Source organism: Micromesistius poutassou, assembly GCF_964030765.1.
Source record: "Micromesistius poutassou genome assembly, chromosome: 21".
NCBI lineage: Eukaryota > Metazoa > Chordata > Actinopteri > Gadiformes > Gadidae > Micromesistius > Micromesistius poutassou.
The window spans coordinates 5,495,529-5,518,059 of NC_140291.1; the positions used below are offsets into that span (position 1 = coordinate 5,495,529).

The 22,531-nt window shown below is 43.4% G+C and overlaps 2 protein-coding genes across 4 annotated transcripts in view; both read left to right on the forward strand.

The window, feature by feature from the left end:
• Nucleotides 1-16,553, forward strand: part of prkg1b (protein kinase cGMP-dependent 1b) — a gene marked incomplete at its 5' end in the record, with an annotated part of 120,195 nt that extends 103,642 nt beyond the window's left edge. For 2 of the 3 annotated variants that reach the window (XM_084485308.1, XM_084485307.1), the window contains 9 exons: nt 6,495-6,591; nt 9,605-9,744; nt 10,077-10,166; nt 10,630-10,771; nt 11,029-11,192; nt 11,665-11,787; nt 12,023-12,085; nt 12,220-12,286; nt 12,403-16,553. In XM_084485308.1, coding sequence (XP_084341434.1) covers nt 6,495-6,591; nt 9,605-9,744; nt 10,077-10,166; nt 10,630-10,771; nt 11,029-11,192; nt 11,665-11,787; nt 12,023-12,085; nt 12,220-12,286; nt 12,403-12,501 — 985 coding nt within the window. In that variant the 3' untranslated portion in view covers nt 12,502-16,553. Of the gene's footprint in view, nt 1-5,137; nt 6,109-6,494; nt 6,592-9,604; nt 9,745-10,076; nt 10,167-10,629; nt 10,772-11,028; nt 11,193-11,664; nt 11,788-12,022; nt 12,086-12,219; nt 12,287-12,402 lie in introns of those variants that run through there. The other variant, XM_084485309.1, reaches the window with a different exon arrangement.
• Nucleotides 16,554-20,577: 4,024 nt separating this feature from the next.
• dkk1b (dickkopf WNT signaling pathway inhibitor 1b) lies at nt 20,578-22,267 on the forward strand (the record flags this gene model as incomplete). Its single annotated transcript, XM_084485311.1, has 5 exons — nt 20,578-20,799; nt 20,958-21,099; nt 21,480-21,725; nt 21,849-21,955; nt 22,112-22,267. 5 exons carry the CDS (start codon nt 20,578-20,580, stop codon nt 22,265-22,267), a joined length of 873 nt encoding a protein of 290 aa, XP_084341437.1.
• Nucleotides 22,268-22,531: the final 264 nt, after the last annotated feature.

Genomic DNA, 22,531 nt, shown 5'->3' on the forward strand with positions numbered 1-22,531 from the left:
TGTTGGAAATGACTCGTAAGAGGTTGTGGGTTTCTCTCACACAGACACTCACACACACACACACACACACACACACACACACACACATGTGTAAACCTAGGTGGCGGATCGTCTTTCATCCGTTGACCTGGTGACTTCATCATGTGACCAGACTGTTACGACCTGCGTTTGCCATTTCCTCTTATGGTATAGAGCTGCAGAGTAGGGTCACACACGCACACAAGCAAGAGGCCACGTTGTTGCTATAGAAACAAAAAACAAACTAGTGTTTGGTTGCGGCTTATTTTATTTTATTATTTATTATTTTTCAGGGGGCCCCAGACTATATGTTGAACATATATATATGTATGTTCAACATATATATACTGTATATATATCATTACTTTATTCATATTTTAAAATACAATCACATATAAATATACAGTATATCAATGGATATACTTAGTGTCTGCTTATTTCTGATATGCTGGTGTCATGTAACTGTCACTGTTATAAATAAGACTGTTATAAATATAGTTATAGCTCAAACTAGAGTGTGAGCACTTCATAAACAACTCCCATCGTGTTAACTTTATGTGATCCAGGAGAATGTTTTAAAGGGACTATGTGTAAGAATCAGCTTCTTATTACTGAACCCTTTGGCCGGTAACTGCAGCCTGTGCAGTGAGAGCTCCGTGGGATGAGACAATGACAATCATTAACTAATTTGAGCTATAATCAATTATTCAACAATTAACGTTATGAACAGACAATGGGAGTGGCATGAGTGGATATAATGCACATATAATGTAAGTTCTGAAAGAACAGCATTTTTGCCGTTATCCAGGCTTGGACGTCACTTTTTGCAGCCAAAACCGTCCTGGTTCCAATATGATAGAAATCATCCCACAGGCTGTTCTAAGCAACAGAGAGAGTCGGTGAAGGTCCCACTTTTTAGGTTAACTCACAACCTGTGCTTATGCTGCCAATTGAATGCAAGTTTAGCATGCGAGAAATCGTACACATAGTCCCTACTTTAAGCCTCTAAAGTAAAAGGAGGAAGTTCTTGACATTGTCCGCGGGGGAGCGGAGCTGCTGTTTACCCTCGTATGAAGGAGTCTATTTGGAGCTGTGCTTGTTCCAGGAAGCAGAGCTGGGTTATGCACAGAGCAGCGCTTCAAGGCTCCTGGCTGCTGGAGTATCTGGCGCGGTGCCACTTGTGTTGATTGTGTTTACGAACCCTGAAGAAAGAGTGAAAGTGCAGAAATACACGTTCAGCACCTTAGCATAGCCCACCCACACATGCACCCACATACGTACGTTCACACACATGCATACATATATTCATGTTCATACATGCATGGACACACACACACACACACACACACACACACACACACACACACACCGACCATATGCACACACATATGCACCCACACGCATACATTCAGGCACATGCATACATATATACACATTCACGCATGCATGGAAAATACAAAAGTGACACACACAGACACACACACACACACATGCGCACACACATTAAACACACCCTCACTCTCTCCCCCACACACACACACACATATACACACACACACCCAAACATACAGAAAAAACAACTGACCGCTGCTTATCCTTCACACACACGTCGTATAGCCAAAAGAAACACACATGCGAGTTATGGCGGTGGTAACTAACTGCGCTGTGATTGGCTGCGGTGGAAACGAGACCCGTGCCAAAGGGATGGAGCTACAGCATGTCATGCAGCACCCTGAAGCTGTCAGCGTTAAACGTGGTGGTTGTAATAAGCCGCACACACACATGCACATGCACATACACACGGACACATGCACACCCACACACACACACTCACACACATAGACACACACATATTTAAGTTATACACAGATGAACTAATATAAAACGTGCTAAATGTTTTTGCTTACGTCTGCATTAAAAAAAAAAAAACAGGGTGATTCCTCAACCAAAACCTAAACAAATCCAGACAATTGAAAACCAAAGTGATGAAAATTGTCCTTGTAACAGAAACAACTTTCAAATCTGCTCTCCCCAAATCACTATGGCTGCACAAACTAGAGAACCAGGTGTCTGGGCGCTTCTTGTCTGTAATTTGAGGGGCTGCCGATGGACTGGGCGAGGTATAAATGTCAGGATTGTTTGTTCGATAGTATGGAACATATGCGTTACTTGAGGCGCAACAACATCGTAAACAGTAACATAGATGCTGACTGGCAAGATTTGCGGAATAACAATGGCACCTATCCAAGGCCTTGTATGGCAAAATAACACAGAAATAACACATTAATAAAACATGTATTACATTTCATTACATTACATCGATTTAGCAGATGCTTTTGTCCAGAGCGACTTCCAAAGAATAATTTCAGTATGAATTTTTTATTATTATTATTTTTTTATAATTATCATTTTAGCAATTATATTATATTCATCCTTTCATCATAAATACGTATACATATTTCTCTCCTTCACTACCTCATCTGTCTCTCCCCATGTATCTTTCGCCTCCACTCCATCGCTCTACCTCTGATCTGTATTCACACTAACACTAACACATGTTAATTTATAATTACCTAATTCACACTTCATCAATTGTCCCCTAATGCATTCAACAACTCGTGTTGCATATCTTGCGATGCACCTGGCTGACGTTAATTGACCAATCCACACACAACTAATTTAATAATAAAACAACAAATCTTAATAAATAAAACAACCAATCAATCAATCGATCAACCGAGATTCTACCTAACACCACATAAAAGAAAATACATTCCTATATTCATAAATTCATGCTTCCTTTTGTTTGTTTTTTAACTTCAAATGGTGATTTATCTAATTTATACGGCCTCCAATTTAGACTAACCCTGCCACCTGTATCCAAGCCTATACAGAGAACCCTGCATGATTACAAGATTTTGCTTCCTTCCTTCCCTCCTAATTTGACCAGTTGCAAGAACATATATTGGTACCTTGGATTACCAACCACAGCTCTAAGCTACAGGCATCCACAACTTGATCCTGCCTCAGAACCAACTTGTAAACATCTTGCTTTGAATCCCAACGGCCTTTTAATGGACCTGCTTGTCAAATAATTATTTGTGTGCGGATTGGTCAATTAACGTCAGCCAGGTGCTTTGCAATATATGCAACACGTAAGTTGTTGAATGCATTAGGGGATAATTGATGAAGTGTGAATTAGGTAATTATAAATTAACATGTGTTAGTGTTAGTGTGAATACAGATCAGAGGTAGAGCGATGGAGTGGAGGCGAAAGATACATGGGGAGAGACCGATGAGGTAGTGAAGGAGAGAAATATGCAGATGAAAGATGGAGAAAGACAGAGATGGAATGAGTGAGAAAACTTCAAAGAAAAATGAAAGAGAAACTATTAATTATATATAATAATTACATATATAATAATTACACAGTGAGTAGTACAAATTAAATGACTACACACATAATAAATGTAAACATTTGTGAGAGTAGCGTAGTAAACCTTTTAAACCTACAGATAGGAGGGAGGTGCAGTTGGAGGCCAAGGTCCCATGTAGATGGTGGCGTTAAGACCGAGGTATGATCGTGATCCTCGAGCTATGTTGGTACGGTATGTTTACTACTGTACGTGCATTCACTTGAATGTTATGGCTATTTATGAACAGTGTGTTGCGTAACAATGTTTTCATCCCCCTGTTCTGCTTAATGGTTTTACTATGACCATTACGGACACAGAAAAACAGAGTTTTCAGTTATGTGTCATTGTTGACAATGTTTGTGCAAATAAATTATAAATGTATGAAACAAATGTATTATTTGTTTGCTTGTTGGTTTTTGCCAAGGTATTTAATGATTATAGTTAATAGCATACTGCGCTAGTTCTGCTAGCTTACTGTGTGGAGTGTATTGTGAACTAACAGATATTGATACTACCGTACAGGTTTCGATTTGATCAAAATAATTTGATAAATGGTTACTTTGAAGAAGAATATTTCCACTAAGTGCCTTCTGTGAAATGCCCATCAGTAGTACGATCAACCCCTGGGTTCATACCCATAAGACCCCTCTCCTTTGACCGACAGATGATGTCACACTGTGGACACCCTTGAAATGTGCGAAGGCGTTTGTAAGCCACACCAGTCCACTTCACACCCTTGCCTAAATATATACCCAGTAGATTGGTGCAAATCTCCCGTGATATCCCCCTGGGATGGCCCGCTCAGGGGAAACCTAACCAGAGGACATTCATGGAGGCCTGTGGGAAAACGCCTACTACTCCTGGCATACCGTGGTGGGTGTAGGAAGCCAAGAGGCTCCATGATGTCCCCAAAGACGTTTACGGTTACGCTTAAGGCTTCACAAGGACCTCCTCAATGCCAATGGTGGTGAAGATGGGTTTCTCAAGGGGCACTATGCTTCAGGGAAATACCATCAAGGCACAAGATTAAAACCTTTGCCAAAGATATCACAGCTTGTTTAATTAAATAACTATTAATAATGATATTAATAGTTGAGTTGACTTATATGCTAAATATATATATTTATGTTTTTTTATACCTACCTTGTCTTGAACAGAAGCCATCGAGAAGGCATCGTAAGAACTTTTTTGTTCATAGGTATACAGTATATATCAATAATAATATAATTTAGTTTTTAATTGAATCATTTAATTTAAATCGAAATCAACTTTTTTTAACGACATTTTATCCACATTCAACCTGTTGTTCAAGACAACTCTTTGTTGAGTATGAGCCATGAACGACGCCTGCTGAGATATCATTGAAGTCGACTACTATGACCTTGAACTTTTAACATCCTCCTTCCACCAACAACAGCCCACTCTACTACCATGTCTGACATGTCGACAGCTGTTAATGTTTCACACATACCCAAGGGGATTCAATTGTCCCTCGTAGGTGTGTCACATGAGGAGCGCGTTGGCCACGCTGCTGCCGCGCTTTACCGGAGCGAAACCTCTCTGCAATGTTTCCATCTGCTAAAAATACCAGCAAGCCAGTTATCTAGACATCCATCCGTCCTGCCAGCCAACCAGATAGAGTGTCAGTGCAGCGGAGCTATACCCCTGCAGGCTGGTTTGAACCAAGAGCAGTTTGAGAGTTGTGCTGCTGCAGAGAGCATCGTCTGGTCCTTCTGATCTTGAGGAGGCCACGTAAGTCTCTCGAACTCAGCAACTCGAATAACCGCAAAGAACTCAAAGAAAAATTTCTGTTGAAATATTGCTCTCCGGATATCAGGGAGGATTCTCCCCCAGTGTGACTGAAGTTGATTTCCAACGGCTTAAGGGATTACTGTGTGTTTGTTGCTTGCTTTCTGCCTAAAAAGAAGGGAGCCACAGAGGGAAACTCAACGCAAATCATCCAGCATCCTCCCAGAGAGGATTCTCAAACATACTTTCTTTACTTTACTTTCACCTCCGTGTCTTCTTGAGAATGCCTTGCTTAGAGGCAGCGCGCCGTGGATTCTGACAGTCCACCGTTGGAAACTGCACCGGCCCCGTCCTGCCCCAGCTACATGTGGGCTCAGCCAGAGGTTCTGGCCCCGTCGACACTCAGCCAGTACCATCGCATCCGACCCCCCTGCCCGCCGCTGTGCTACCCTCACCTGGTCAACTGGACATGGCCGCTCCCTGCCTCCGTTGAGATGGCGGAATGCAGAATGTTTTCGTATCAAGGAGCAAACAACCAGGCGGTGTAACCAGTGATTAGTTCGGCTTTTGTTTTGCGTGGGTCCATTTGTTCAATTATTCATTTTTTTCTCGCACGATATTGCACTGTTTTTATTTTTGTTGCTCAGTTTTGCCGGGCCAGTAAATTTGAAGTCTTTGAAGTCTAAACTTCAGACTGAATTCCTGAAAGACTCTCCGAGGGCTATTCTACACTTTTTTGGGGGGTTAGGGTATTTTTCTGTGTGGACAGTCCAATGAGAGAGCTACTCCCCCTTCCCATCCGGAGGCACAGAGAGAGGCTCAACAGCCTCCCTCCTGCACCCTCCTCGTCCCCCTTCCCCATCACCTCCTTCTCCATCCACACCTCGAAGAAGTTCCCTTTTGTCCATGTGGTCAAATGTTGCAGGTACAACCACAGTCCCACAGTCCCATGCTAATGCATCCCTGACGCATGTCCACTTTGTTTCTGCATCGTGTTTGTTTGCTGCTGCTTCATAATGTCACATCTTGCTTCTTTGTTTCCAAACACACTGCCCAGACAATTCACATCCACTCTAAAGAATCTGCTTATTCTTACCTATGGCCCGATATTGTTTTGCTAATATCATTTCATATTTTCTGATGTTTATTATGAAAGAATAAATACTAACTGTACTGTATTGTATATTACTGTATAACTGGGGCTGGTACTGAGTAACTGCCGTCAAACAAGACCGTCTACACGTGGACGTTATAAGTTCCACAGTGTGAAGTTATTTCGTTAACACTTTTTTCGTTACCAACTTTTTTCAGGTATGAGGCTGAGAATGCCTTCTACTCCGGCCTGAAGTTGACAGACTTCAACATCATCGATACTCTTGGAGTTGGAGGCTTTGGACGTGTAGAACTGGTAAGATAACAGAAAATGACCATCATGAGCAGTACTACTATCATCATCTATGTGTTTGTCCTACTGTCTGTAGGATATAGCGGGCAGCGTAGTGTAATGGTCACACAATCTGTGGGCATCCTTGAGCAAGATGCCTGCCTGCTCCTTAATGACATGTACTGTATCTGAATTCACTGTAAGTCACTATGGATACAAGCTTCTCCTAAATAACTACAAAACACAAGTTCCATAACTATTTCTGTCGGTTCCTGTACATACATAGATAATCCGTCCATCATGTAACTCCAGAAGTTGTTTCGTTGGACGCAGTTTACTTGGCCGTGAATGAGGTAGAGAAGCTAGAGCACACGTACAGTAGTACGTCCTGCTCTGTATTCCAGTAATAACCCCGACCTTGCCCACAGAGACAGACTGCTGGCCACCACACTCCCTTAGATGGATAGCCTGTGGTAGTCTGGTGTTGATGCCCCCGGGTAGTCGTGAGACCCAGGGACCAGGGGCGCAGTATCTCTGGATCAAACCCCTACATTTGTAACGTCCTTCCCCTTTTTTTTATTAACTATTTCTTATGATTATTTCTTTTTTAACTTATCTCCATGTCTCACAATAACCGGCCCTTCAAATTCTTTGAAAGGGAATTCATTGTTAAGAGTCCAATTATTTGTTAAGGGCTGGTTGCAAGGTTAATTTGTCGAAAGCAAAGTGGTTCATTATTGAATTACCCTTGAGCAGAGACGACGCAACCAAAGACAAAGGGGCCTTCTTTCTTTGTAGCACACGCTACATTTAAACTCCATGAATAGGGGGGAGAATAAAGAAATGTTTTACTGTAATATAATTGGATCTTTGGGTCCCTACCCTAGCACCAACAACAATGAATATAACTTGTAATGCAAATGAGGAGTTGATTCCCCTATTGTCCAAATTCTGAACCCATATGGTCCTCTGAGTCAGCAAAAATACAATAAACGAAGGCCTTTATTTGCTTCCGATGAGATCGAGACGGCTCCTTCCCTGGAAACAGGGTTAAGTTGCAATGACCTTAAAACGCGATCATTTCGGATCTTAATATCATCCATTTATTACCTGCCTCCATTTAGCCTTTTCCCAGCCCTTCATCTCCATCACCCCATATCATCTGACATGGTGTGATCACACCTTATGAAGCCAGAGGCTGCTCTCTCATCAAGGCAGTGCAGAGGGATACTTACGGCACTTAGTCAGCAGAAACTATTTATATTGCCTGAAACCAAACCCATGGCTCATACCATTACCTTGAATCTGCGGTAAATCTAAAAAGATAAAGGAGATGGCAGTGGCCTTGGCTGGGGTGAGGGGCTTTGGGTAGGTGGGGGTGGAGGAGACGGGCGGTCGAGCGGCAGTCAGTTGGTTGCGACAGAGGTTAATTTTAGGTAACTTTCCACTAGCACACGAGTGCTAGTAACCGGAATCGACAGACACGTGACCCAGACTGGTCTCCCTCCTGCTTGATTGACAGGCTTTACGATCACGTTCCAGAGAGAGCGAGCGAGAGAGAGCGAGAGAGAGAGAGAGAGAGAGAGAGAGAGAGAGAGAGAGAGCTATATAAAGAGAGAGAGAGTGAGAGAGAGAGAGTGAGAGAGAGGGAGGGAGAGCCAGAGGGAGGGAATCCCGGAGAGATAAAATAATGATTGATGTTATTTGCTTTATAAAGAGAGTCAGCCTGAATTCATTGAGACAGAGTTTGGGGCGAAATGTATTATACAGTAGCTGGTGAATGACGTGTGGAAGACAGAGACAGGGAAGGAGAGAGCAAGCAGGAGACGATATGCTCGCGGGGGGACTAGCAGGATAAAGGCGGAGAGGGGAGGAGGGAGGAGTGGTGGGAGGGGGGAAGGGAGGGGGGGGGGGGGGGGGAAGCCCTTGGGTGGGTTTTTTCGAAAAGAGGAAGGCTTCCCCTGCCAGGATTTCCCATCATGCCTTCCGAGTTATTCTGGGATCAGCCACTCTGCCCCGTGGAGGAAGAAAACAACCCCCCCATCACCACCCTCCCACACACACACACACACACCTCCTCCCCCTTCTCCCATAACTTTCACACCTGTCCACATGTCAATCTGTCTGTCTGTTTGACTGTTAAACTGTGTTGGTTGGAAGACTGTATATTGTCTGTATATTGTTTGTCCATCCGTCCCTCCCTTGTCAATCAGTTCTGAGGAACACAAGATGTCCATTACTTATGGAAGTACACACTCTCTGATTCCCACTCGCAGATGCCCGTGTGCACACACACACACACACACACACACACACACACACACACACACACACACACATACACACACACGTACACACACTGGCTCCTACTCTCCTGCACTCTGTCATGCGAGTAGGTCTTTCACATGACCTCATGTAAAGAATCTCTCTCTCTCTTGCTCTCTTTCTCTATATGTCTCTCTCTCAGGGGACTTCAGGATGCTCTGACATAGCGTGCTGACCTCATGACGGTCTTTTTGTAGAGCTTGCTGCTGAATTAGCACACAAGGCTAAAAATGGCCTGAATGTCCGCAGAGGGTGTCCCCTTCTTAGCACATGTTTACAAGCTAGGCAAGCTTAGCTCGCCTAGGCATTTCTGGCAGGGAAGCCACACATGTTTACGGGTACCTTTATAGAGCGCTAAGCTAGCGCAGACTGGAAGGCCCAATGGACGTGTGTTTACAGTTTGGCCTGGGTAATAGCAGACTGTTATATATAGCAGAGCAATTCATGGGGATAATAATAATTGAGGTGCTCGGAAACTGAATGGCTTATCATTTCCTGAAAGATTTCTTGGTATTCAGTTCAGGAAACAATTCCATAATTCCATAATTCCATAATTCCATAATAAAGTCCATAATTATTTTAGCTCATTGGAACTGAAAACCAAAAACACATTCATTACCTCCTATGTCTAACACAATTGAATCATAGACCATGCAGAAGGACACAATAATGTTCATTTCTATTAAACGCATGATCTCTCTGGTGTGCTCAGGTGCAGCTGAAGAACGAGGAGGCCAAGACGTTTGCCATGAAGATCCTGAAGAAGCGACACATCGTGGACACGAGGCAGCAGGAGCACATCCGATCGGAGAAGCACATCATGACCGACGCTCACTCCGACTTCATCGTCAGGTAAGACACTCGCTGTCCTTCAACAGGTTCACAATGTCATGTGATGCAGGACACGGGGGAAGCCATTTTGAATACCCAATATCTTAAATATTCACCCTCCATTTAGTATAGACACATAGGTAGCCACCTCTCTGAAACATGCTACAAAACATGAAACACTACAGTGGAATACATTGACATGACAAACATGACCAAACAATGACCCAGAATTCAATTCAGAGATCTCAGCGATAGAATCACATTCATGTCTACTACTGGTGCCGGACCCACTCCAGTGATGCAGTGGTTCAATCCATGCCTTGTTCATGGGAGATTATTGCTCTATCTTACAGGTTGTACCGGTCGTTTAAAGACAGTAAATATCTATACATGCTGATGGAGGCCTGTCTGGGTGGAGAGCTGTGGACGATACTGAGAGACAGGTTGCTACACACACACATACACACACATCCCTACAAACACACTCACACTCACACACGCACACACACACACACACACGCACACACGCACACACACGCACGCACGCACACACACACACACACACACACACACACACACACACACACATACACACACATCCATACACACACACTCACACACACTCACACACACACACACACACACATACACACACATCCATCCACACATCCATACACACGCGCACACACACACACACACACACATACACACAAACACACACACACTCACACACACACACACATACACACACATCCATCCACACATCCATACACACACACACACACACACACATCTGTGTACACACACACACACATACGGAAGTATGTGTGTGACAACAAATCTAATATATTGTAATACTAAATCTTAATTTCTAAAGCCTATCTCCATCTATCTGTGTGTATCCAGGGGGTCGTTTGAGGACGTCACCACCAGGTTCTACACAGCATGCGTGGTGGAGGCCTTTGCCTACCTGCACTCTAAAGGCATCATCTACAGAGACCTGAAGCCTGAGAACCTCATCCTGGACAGCAGGGGATACGCCAAGCTGGTACGCATGCACCCGCATACACACACCACGCACACACGCACCTACATGCACACACCTATGACATATGACTCCTTTTGTTACGACTATTACCAACAGAGTTTAACAAACCCACCCTCCCTCCCTCCCTACCTCTCTCTCTCTCTCTCTCTCTCTCTCTCTCTCTCTCTCTCTCTCTCTCTCTCTCTCTCTCTCTCTCTCTCTCTCTCTCTCTCTCTCTCTCTCTCTCTCTCTCTCTCTCCCTCTCTATCTGCTTCCAGGTGGACTTCGGTTTCGCTAAGAAGATCGGCTTCGGTAAGAAGACGTGGACATTCTGCGGGACGCCGGAGTACGTGGCCCCGGAGATCATCCTGAACAAGGGCCACGACATCTCAGCAGACTACTGGTCCCTGGGCATCCTCATGTATGAGCTGCTGACCGGCAGGTACGAGCTAGCCTAGTGTAGCCTGAGATCATAGCCATATGGTACAGCATAGTATAGAATAGCATATATCAGATCATAGCCACATGGTACAGCATAGTATAGAATAGCATATATCAGATCATAGTAAAGATTGTGTCATATCAAAAAATGCATGTATCTATTATATATATGTATATCCTATCACACCATCGACCTTATGTCATTGCCATTAAGCGATTTTCATATCATAGAAACTATATCAGGTAGAAATGATCATGTCATAGAAAACATATCAAATCACAGAAACGATATAATTGAAAATATACAATATCATAGAAACAATATCATATCATAGAAACTATCATATCATAGAAAATATATAAGATTGTATAAAATATCATATTATAGAAAATATATCATAATATGGAAAATATATCATATCATCTGAATTAATTAATTTCTCTCTCTCTGTCCCTCTCCCTTCATCCCCTAGCCCTCCCTTCTCGGGTCCTGACCCCATGAAGACCTACAACATCATCCTGAGGGGCATCGACATGGTGGAGTTCCCCAAGAAGATCACTAAGAACGCTGCCAACCTCATCAAGAAGCTCTGCAGGTAGAGCCTGGCCTGCCCAATGTACTGAAGCCATGTGCTCCAATCCCTGTTTTCTACAGACTTTGGTCCAAACCCCCAACAGGAACGGCCATAAAAACCAATGATCAGACATTTCACAGCTAGACAATGAATGAATAGTTTTAATGCAAGGAGCCTTAATACCTTTATTGATGGGTAGGGTATATATAGGGTATATTCGATGAGTTAACAGTCCTTGTGTGTGGTTGTAATGCAGAGACAGTCCATCGGAACGGCTTGGAAACTTGAAAAATGGAGTGAAAGACATTCAGAAGCACAAGTAAGTGCCAACATTTTTATCTTATCTCATCTAATCTCTTCTTCTACTCATTTATGTACATGAACTTGACCTGAAAATTTTCTCTCTCTCTCTCTCTCTCTCTCTCTCTCCCTCTCTCTCTGCCTATCTAAAAGGTGGTTTGAAGGCTTTAACTGGGAGGGGCTGAGGAAGGGGGCCCTGACCCCTCCTATCATCCCTGATGTGAGTTTTACAAAACATTGACCAGCTTTTAACGGGATTGCTTCAGTGTTGTGAAACTAAAGGATGATTCCTCGCTCCCCTCTCTCTCTCTCTCTCTCTCTCCTGCTGCTCCCAAGGTCTCTTCCCCAACAGACACCAGCAACTTTGACAGTTTCCCTGAAGACACAGATGACCCCCCACCCGACGACAACTCTGGGTGGGACACTGACTTTTAGGAAGCCTCTTGGCCTTAGTCCATCTCCACTTGTGCACACACAAACACACACACACACACTTACACAAAAACACACACACTATCGCACACACACAAAGACACACACACACTTCCATCCATTGAGCCTAAAACCCTACCCCCAGCCTTCCCACAAAGAGTGGTACTCCGTTTGGGACAGAGAGACAGTCACCTCGCCATTGATTACCTTCTGACTCTACTAATAACAGTGGCTTAAAGACCCTCTCCCGTTTCTAGAAGCACTGTTTGGCGAAGGCTCTCGAGGATGCCTTGCGGTACGGCAAACAAGTTTTTAATGTCTGTCAGCCCAACGGAAAGAAAACTTTTGTAGCAACTTTGTGTTTCCAAACTTTTTTGTTTTTTTCCAAACAAAGTACTTACGGAGAATTCTGAGTGGCCACCATAAGGTGGTGGTAGGGGATTCTGGGCCACTGGTCAAGAGGGAGAACATTTATGCGTGTGAAGAGGTCACTGTCCCAGACTTGCCTTCATCTTGCCTGGGACTGCATCGAAGATATCATCCTAGCGAAAAGATCCTGTACAGCCAATCACATTGAACTTTGCTGTTAGTCCTGTCCATCACAGTTTGAATTGTTTTTAGCCTGACCTTCCATCCTAGTTAGTTCCACTCTGGAGATTAGCATACTGGCCACTTGCGGCTAGCCCGAGCCAGCCCCTCACAGCGGCTCACACACTCTTGTGGCTCAAGCTAATGAATCGAGTTAGGTTAAATTCATTCCTAAAACATCAACTGCATCCCAAAAGTGCTTTACACAGCATGTCTCTGTCTGTAACATTTTACAGAACGTTTGTTAAGATGTATTCTTATTTACCCTTTTGCCTTGAAACCCAGTGCAAAAGAAACAGTGGTAAAGCATTTGTTATGAGGACGGAACATCTGTTCAAACCTATTCCTCAAACTTAGGCAAAATAGGCCCTGTTTACACAAGCGTTTTGAATCCCTCATCAAATCGCAAATTCAATACTGTTGTGAGATTGGGATGAATAGAGAGAGGCTTTCTCGATCCAAACAGAAACTCTTGTGGAAGCTTATACATTGCCGGTCATCAACCGATACAAAGCAAAGGCGATGTTTATGCAATTGTTTCTGAAACATTGTCATTCTGAGCCTACATCAAAAAGGTTGTAGAATATGGATATTGATAAAAAAACAGTGTGAACAGAGCCTTAGTCTCACCGACTTGACCAATCTACAATTACAACACAAACAGGATACTGGACAGACAAACAAGGTCCACATTAGATAGGTGGTGTGATGGACGGGCAGTCAGGCAGAACGTGTAGGACAAATATAGGACATTCTAACCCATATTGAAGTGGGTTTGTTTGGGAGACAAACAGCCAATGGGTTAACCTCTGGGTCACCAAGATGCCTTGACCTTCTAATTCTCTCTCTCCCCCTCACTCTCTCTCTCTTTCACACTTGCTTGCTCTCTCTCTCTCTCTCTCTCTCTCTCTCTCTCTCTCTCTCTCTCTCTCTCTTGTTAAATATACTTAAAAGCTCCTAGTATCTATGGAAATCCAAAGAGGACAAAAAGGACAGCTGATTATTAACAATGCTGCTGCTGCGTGCCATTGAAACTTTTGACAGCAGTTATGGCAGATGATAAATGCTTTATCATTTTGTTTTGAAAATTCCCTTTTGTGTCACCCCCAATGTTACACGAATCATTGTGTTAGTGTTTTTGTTTATTTTTGCCATTGCACACACATACACACTCCATTCCACACATGCACACACAGAGTTCATCACACATTTTCCATCACAGTTTCATTTAAGTTTGATTTTGAAGTTGTTTTACAGGTTGTGATGCCGTAATTTTCCATGTGGTTCATTTAAAGAGATTTGTGCCAAACTAGGCTAATGATGTATAATGTATACAATATGTCTTTAGAAAAGTGGAAATTTAATTTGCATGTAATTGGTTAAACCTTATGTTTGATCGTTATTAATAATAACTTAGCTTCTGGGTTTGTATGGAAGAAAAATGCTCAATTATGCTTGCTTTCAATTAATTACTTCTCTCCACTAGAGGGCAGAGTTACGCCGTAGCCTAAAAAGACCCGCCACACTTTGCCCAATAATTGCTGATATGGTCAGCTTTGTTGACTTTACAAAACAATCATAGAGTAGAACGGACATATACGCCTCCCTCTCTGGACGACAAGTCGACAAAGTGTCCTTATTCCAAAGAGTTAATTAAAGTTATATTCTTGTTCTTGTGTAAACGCTTTGGCACAAGTACCCACCAAGCCCAAATACTTTTTGTTTTAATGAAGAGTCATACAGTTGTTCAACCTCAACGGCCGTCCAAGAACTCTAACATAAAGACTGTACTATTGTTACAGTTCAACTCTCACTGGATATTTTTAACCAAATCTTAAATATTTATGTAGAATCTGATTTTGTGATGATATTTTGTGGTAACCTGTATTTGTACAATGAAGTGACTTTTTGAGTGTCATTTGGTTATATTGGGGAAATTGTTTATGACATAAAGACACATTGTACTGTTTGAATGCTGAACTTCTTATGTTGATGGTGTAAACCCTGTCGTTATAGTTGTCAAATACAGTGGTCGACCTGGTAGAAGGGCCTCAAAATCCTGCTGTATTTTACTTTATTAAAAAAAATAAAAAATCTTAAACAACTCCTACCAGGTCAACTCAACTCGTGCATGACTGTGAGATTGCAACCGTTTTCTGACCTTGTCATCTTCAGTTTGGCGACATTGTGAAGTGCCTTATCGGTGGCGTATTTTACCCCCATTACGGTCAGTTCACTGGGAGTCCTCGAGTTTCCTCGCAACGAGATAACGTTTCCAGAACAGTCTCCCGTTGTCCCTGAAAGATTGGATTTGTTTGAGCTTTTTCTGTTATAAATGACCTTGTGTTGTACCATTTGTTAGTGTTTTTCGTTTAAAGTGGGAAAGCACGTAGTTATTGGTCAGCCGGAATCTTTTTTTGGGATACTGGAATCTTTGGTTTGAGACCTTTTAAACCGAATAGTAATAATCCATCCTGAGCAACAGCGCCGCCTCTAGTGAGAATACGCCAACGCGGCCACTGTATCTCAACGCTATTGGTTTGTGACATTGGTGGTTTCGTCTTTGTTACTCTTTAACAGTCTGTGCAGTAAAAAAAAAAAAAGAAAAAGCAATCACTCTCAAACCCAGGATACTTTTGGGGTCATAGTTTTGGAATATACATGGAGGGTTTCATCCTAAAATTGTGTTTATCCTATGTGGCAAGTTTGTATTTGGTTTTTTAACCTTCTGCAGTGTTCGGGTCGAATCAGATCGATGATTTAGCATAAGTTGTAACTTATGCAGAATCATCCATATTGGGATTTTCATCTGATTGCCTCAAGACCTTGTGTTTTCCTCCAGGCATTTGAACATAAACAATTGCTGATAAGACAACTTTAATTGAATTTTGAATGGTTTAGTCAACTTTTATCACACCTGTGGTGTTCTGGTTGTAGAATTACCGTCATAGGAAATGAATAGGCAAGACTACATTATGTTCATCTAGCAGATGTAAAACATACACACACAACCTCCTCACCCCCAGCCCATACCCCCCCCACCACACACACACACACACACACACACACACACACACACTCACCCTTCCCCCCCCCCCACCCACCCAACAAGCTCCAAACTAATATAATATAACAAAAGGGAGGTCAATGAACACTGGAGAAAGGTTAGATGGGCTAAGATATCCAAAACTCCTCTCTCCAACGGGATAAATATGTACAGTGAACTCTGACCTTCATGAGGAAAACCTGAAGTGTTGTATCTTCCACAGCTGTATTTATTGTTGCTGGCAGCAGTATAGACGACTGTATTTTCCCATGATTGATATCTCCCTTTGGAGTGGAACCCCATGTGTGTGTATGTGCCTGTGTGATAGCGATATTGCATGGCATGCTGGCATTAAACACAGGTGTTGTAATTCAGTGTGTCTGACCTCTGCTGCTTTTCTATTGTCCAGCCATTTCTATATGAACCTTTTTCTTACAATAAAGAATCTCTAACTTTCGAAACTAAACTGCATCAGGTTTGTTTTTATTTGCACGGAACCAATTAATGGATAAGGATGCATGTACATATGTTTTTCCCACTGTTGATCTGGGCTCTGGCTAGACACAGCCTGAATTAGACCATAATCAAACCGAGTGGGGGGTTGTTAAGGTAGGCCTGCACCGTTAACATTCGTAATTTGCGTATTTTGAAAAATCAATATCTGCATTTTCCACAAACAAACATTTGCATCAATGTAAAAAAAAGCTTTGAGTGATGTTTTCTAATGCCCTATTAATCCTCCATTAGTAGCAGTAGTTCTAGAAGGAGAAGGCAATCCATACCATCAGCCCATGTAGTCTCCTCGCTCCACAGGAAGCCCTCAGTAAACAGGGTTGAATCCTCTGAATCCACAAAGCTGCTCCTCTCATTGAAGTCTATTACATGCTAATTTCCCCATTAGGGCTGCCTTTGATAAACAGACAAACATTTCATTCGGTCCCCCGTCCACAACAGTAAGTGTTCCTTACTTACCCCCCCCCCCCCATCTCCATCTCTGATGAATCCCCTAATCTAAGATGGAGGGCCGTCATGAGGCAGTGGTGGTCTTCATCTGTTCCAACACTTGGTACTTATGTTTACCCAGTGTTTCATTACAGAACTTCAAAGAGTGGCTTTAATTTAACACTGCAGGATAAAGACACCTAATGGGCATAGGGTGTGTGTGTGTTTCCTAATTTGTTGAATATGTCATTCATTCATTTGTTCATGCCTTTACTGCGTTAATTTCCCCCTCACACACCCTTCACACGTTCACTTATCTTCGCTGCATCTCGGCCCATGGCTTTAATTTGGCAAGCGGTCACATTTTAAAATAGGATTCCCAGAAGAAGTTAATATTGTGTTACATTATATAGCATCATGCTACAGCACCTCACGTATCCAGAGTCAGTCACAACCAAGCGGTTTAGATGCAGATTTATACAGAAATAATTAGTATTTTACAAAGAATGTTAAGGTAAAACAATGTTGTCATGCATGCAGTAATTTAGCCCTTGGATTTTGCATATGCTTCAGAAAAATCATCAGAAAAATAACAGCAACAAATGAGAAATGAGAGTAACAAATTATATATATACTATACCCTTTGCCTCTGTTTCTCTTTCTCCATACATATATTAAGTGCACATAGAAATAAACTTAAAACGTAAAATGTTATGGCAAATGTGCCCCTTTTTCTTGCAAATTAAGTATAAATGAATATCTCATTGGTCATAAGTAGGCTACAATATCAGTGATCTGATCACTATTTATTCCTTCTGTTCATAGTTGTTGTTTTTTACCCAATGTATGGTTTCTGTTTACTCTACGATTTTCTTATTTGTATGGTGTATGTATTTCCTTGATATGCACTATACATTTATAATTGTACATGATTATTTTTTTAGACAGCATGTAGGCCTACTTGAGGCTTTAGTAGGTCTACTTTACTTTGTCAAATCAGCTAATTAAAGTTTTCAAACGGTCAAACTCCAGAGATGTCCTTCCCTGACATCTAAACCAGCTGCAGCTCTATGAGGAGTGCAGACTAGTGTCGTTTCTTTCATCACAAGCGCACTTTGCTGTATTATGTTCTTGTCAGACGAACACAGACGACTCAACTCGAGTGGCAGACATCGCGGGATTCTGCGGCCAATCTCGTGCAGTTCCTAGCAACCGGCCACAAAGGGAGACAAGACATTCTTCCAAACGCATTCGACTCATCGTTGTTGTCCTCTGCTTCAAAGCAGCAATCAACAAATCTCTCGTCATTGTTGCCTCTCTTTGGCGTCTAAAAAGTTTTCTATTGCTGTAGTTAACGAAGAAGCCCCTTTTGTTTTTTTTGTGTTTCGAAATGTGTGTTGTAAAAAAAAAAAAAAAGGAAAACGCCTGAATCAGTATCAAGCAGTTCACTAATAAGGGGCCGATGATAAGAAAACGGGGCTGTTTGGTGTGAACGGGACCGGTGTATGGGTACTCGCCGAGCACCGATTAGAACCGCCAGGTCGACCCCCGTTTGATCATCAAAGGGGTCTTTTTTTTAACACCAAAGCTGGTTTACCCACTGCAGGCCTTCGGCTGCACAATTAAAACATCGGCGCGGACACAAAGGGATTGGGATACATGTGTGCCGATGGATGGCTAATGAAGTGCGCTGAAGGTTTGTCTTGTTATAGTGTCCCATTGTAACGAGCTAGCTCTGCTGGGGGACATCAAAAGACCCCTGTGTGTGCTCTTTGGGAGGGGGTCCCGACCCCTAGCACACTCGCGTAGCAGACAAGGAGGTGGGCAACTGTTGACTCATCGAGGTTCTGCTTACTTAACGTGTTAGACAGTAGATAGAAGATAATAGAAAAACAAGGCTCCAGATTATTGCCACACATTAAGTCCTTCTCCCGCTAAAAAAAAAATGTTGTAGGCCTGTGTAGTTATATGTGTTTGTACTGTTCGGTATTGTATAGGCCTGCTACGTCATGAGATGCAGTTAAAAAATGTTTTGTTTTTTTTTCCAGCCCATTGGCTTTGATTCAGAAATTCCTCCCGAAGTCCTTATTAATAGCCAACTATTTGTAGCAGGACACAAAAACGAGGTCACTGCGGATGGGAATTCCTCGTTGAAGAGTAATAATTAAACCGCATTCATTGCACGCAACAACAAAAAACCTTTAGAAGTTCCTCAACCGTTTAAACATTTGCATATTTTTGGGGGTGACCCTTTGATCTTCGCCGCGCGGCTCTAATCACCCCCGTGCATTTCAAAAGCCCCCACCGTTACAATTAGGGATCAAACGATGCTAATGGGTGATTGGGCCGACTGAATGATCACCCATTAAGGACCACTAAGGACTGTCTGTCGGCCCGGCTGTGCCACTAGGTAGGCCTACCTGTCACCAATCTACGCGTTGCGTGGCAGTAGGCTCCAATTGTAATAAAAGTAAAACACATACGCGCGTTACGTTTCTGTATAGACGATCGATATGACGAGCTATAAGCAACATATTACATCTGATTTAGGTTGACTATTCGTTGTAAGATTATATACGCACGAACCGCACGTTTTTATTGATGATTGGTGATGATGCTTGCTGTGCGTAAAAGCCCAGCGCACCTATTTTACGCGCAGGAAGACCGTGGCCTTTCCGAATCTGGGCTTCATATAACCACTGAATTATACCAATTCGGCAAAATATATACAACTCGAAAGCGTACCTGGACCTTAGATGCAATATAAATGTAGGCTACATGCCTACTTGGCGCATGGATACACCTGCTGTGATATGACCCATATCAACATATGAACAACACTGGAAATAGATGAGACTTCAGGCTAAGGAACTCAAATGCCGCTTTGATCTAAGACGCCGGGGATCCTGGGGGATAATTGCACACAAACACTGCCGGGCATTTGGTTAAGATAGATTCCTGTCCGGGCCAATGATTCATCGTATCTATGTGTGTGTGTGTGTGTGTGTGTGTGTGTGTGTGTGTGTGTGTGTGTGTGTGTGTGTGTGTGTGTGTGTGTGTGTGTGTGTGTGTGTGTGTGTGTGTGTGTGTGTGTGTGTGCGAGCGCGAGCATGCGCGTGCGTGTGTGTGTATTGGTCATCCCAAGCTGGCCTACCCGCTGCGACGAGAGCCGTGTCCCTTTGAAATTTCATCTCCCCCTTTTTGTTACACATGACCGGGGGCGGGAAAACAAACAGTTGGGCTCGGGTATAAAAGCAGCGGCAGCTCCTCAACATCAGTCAGTCACTGGTGAGCGGTGTGTGTGTTTGAGGTCACAAACCGAGCGGTGAACCGTCGACAAAGTATTGGATTTCCATTTTTGAGCGTTTAAAACGCGTTTACAAGAGAAGGATCTATTTGGGTCATTTTGGTGCGACACTACGACAGATTAATAGGCTACCTCGTCCTTAAATACAAGGATTTATATCAAATAATACATCAGAACAGTCAACTCTCTTGAAAACATGATTCATTCGTCGGTGTTCCTCGCCACGGCGTGTCTGCCGGTGATGTTCCTGAGTGCACTTTGTTCGGGATCTCTGATGGTCAACTCCAATGCGATTAAGAACCTTGCACCTGGACCGGGGACACCGATTCACGGTGCGGGACACGCCGCGAGCTCAAGTCCTGACGAGTTCGGTTTATTGGACGGAGGGCATCACAACTTACTGATTGATCCCATTCAGGTAATTTCACTTTATTAATTATAATTTTTTTTGTTTGTATTACTTTAGATAATTTCAAAGTTGGTAGACCATGTTGTAAAGTTAGTCTAATTGGCGTTAGGGTTATGAAAAAATAAACCAACCTTCGACGTTAAGATAACATAAATCTTTCCCGCCAGGCGCTGGCCTGCTCTGCGGATGACGAGTGCGGGGAGCACGGCTTCTGCTACGCCTCGCGCGGGGCCTGTCTGCCGTGCAAGCGGCGCAGGAAGAGATGTGCTCGCGATGCCATGTGTTGCCAAGGAAACCAGTGCAGCAACGGTAAGATGGAACGCGCTGTCTAAAGTTGAATGATTTGACTCAATGAGCCTTTTAGTTTGTAATGGCACGCAAAAGATAAAATAACATGTTAAGGTTTTTGGAATTTATAAACTCACATTTTATATAGGAATATTAACAAAAATAAAATAGAATAATACATATAAAGCTTACTCAGTGTTACTCAGTTCTATAATTTGATGTAAAAGGCACCAGGTAAGTGTATGTGTGTGAAGCCTATATGTGTGTGTGCGTGCATGTGTGTTCACACACAATTATTTGGGTTGGGTCTTCCTGTACGCCACTGTACCCTGTAGGCCTACTCACGTCTATTTTCTCCTCCTCCTCCTCCTCCTCCTCACCTCCCCTGTTCCCCCCCTCAGGTGTGTGTCTTCCCATGGACTCGGACATCGTGCAGCAGTTCACGGTAGAGGAGATGGAGCCCAGCGCTACCGTTAGCAGCACCGCTAGTAGCCACGGGGCTAATAACCATGGGGCTAACAACCATGGCCCTACCAGCCACGGGGCTAGTGGCCATAGCATGAACAGCCAGGAGAACAGACCAGACGAGCAGAACGCCACAACACACTCAACCTCCACCAAGGACCCCCAGAACCCCTCAACCAGAGGTGGGTCTGCCTATACACATCATAAAGCTATTTCTATGGTCTTTTCTGTGGTTATTTTGACGTAGACGTCATGGCTGTAGCTTGCGGCGGACTGTATTCTAACTGCCGACTCTTCTCCTGCAGGTCTGGAGGGCGAGCGGTGTCTGCGGACCACCGACTGCTCTGAGGGGCTGTGCTGCGCGCGACACTTCTGGTCCAAGATCTGCAAACCCGTGCTCAGAGAAGGCCAGGTGAGCAGCGAGCTAGAACACACACACACACACACACACACTGACGCACTCATTAATACAAACACAAAGTCTGCAAAGTATTGATTTGGGTCGTCCAATGTACTTTTTTTTTTTTTTTCTAACATTAGTTCCTATGTGCTGTTCTTGTGGTTCCAGGTTTGTACGAAACACCGTAAGAAAGGTACGCTTGGTTTGGAGATCTTCCAGCGGTGCGACTGTGGGGCGGGGTTAGCCTGTCGGACGCAAAGAGGAGCCGAGGAGCACCGGATGCACAAGGCGGCCAGGACCCTCCATACTTGCCAGCAACACTGAGAAAAACCAGCACCCTTGAGCCCCACACACACACACACACACACAGACTCCTAAAGCCACAGATACACACACAGACACACACACCCACCCACAAGCCAAAGATACATACACAAACACACACACACCCACGAGCCACAGATGCGCACACACAGTCAAACAAACACCTGATAGTGACAAAAACACGCCTGCCAGACATCGACAAGTGATACAGTACACACATGTGGACAAGTTGGAATCACACACAAACATGCACTAAAGGGAGGC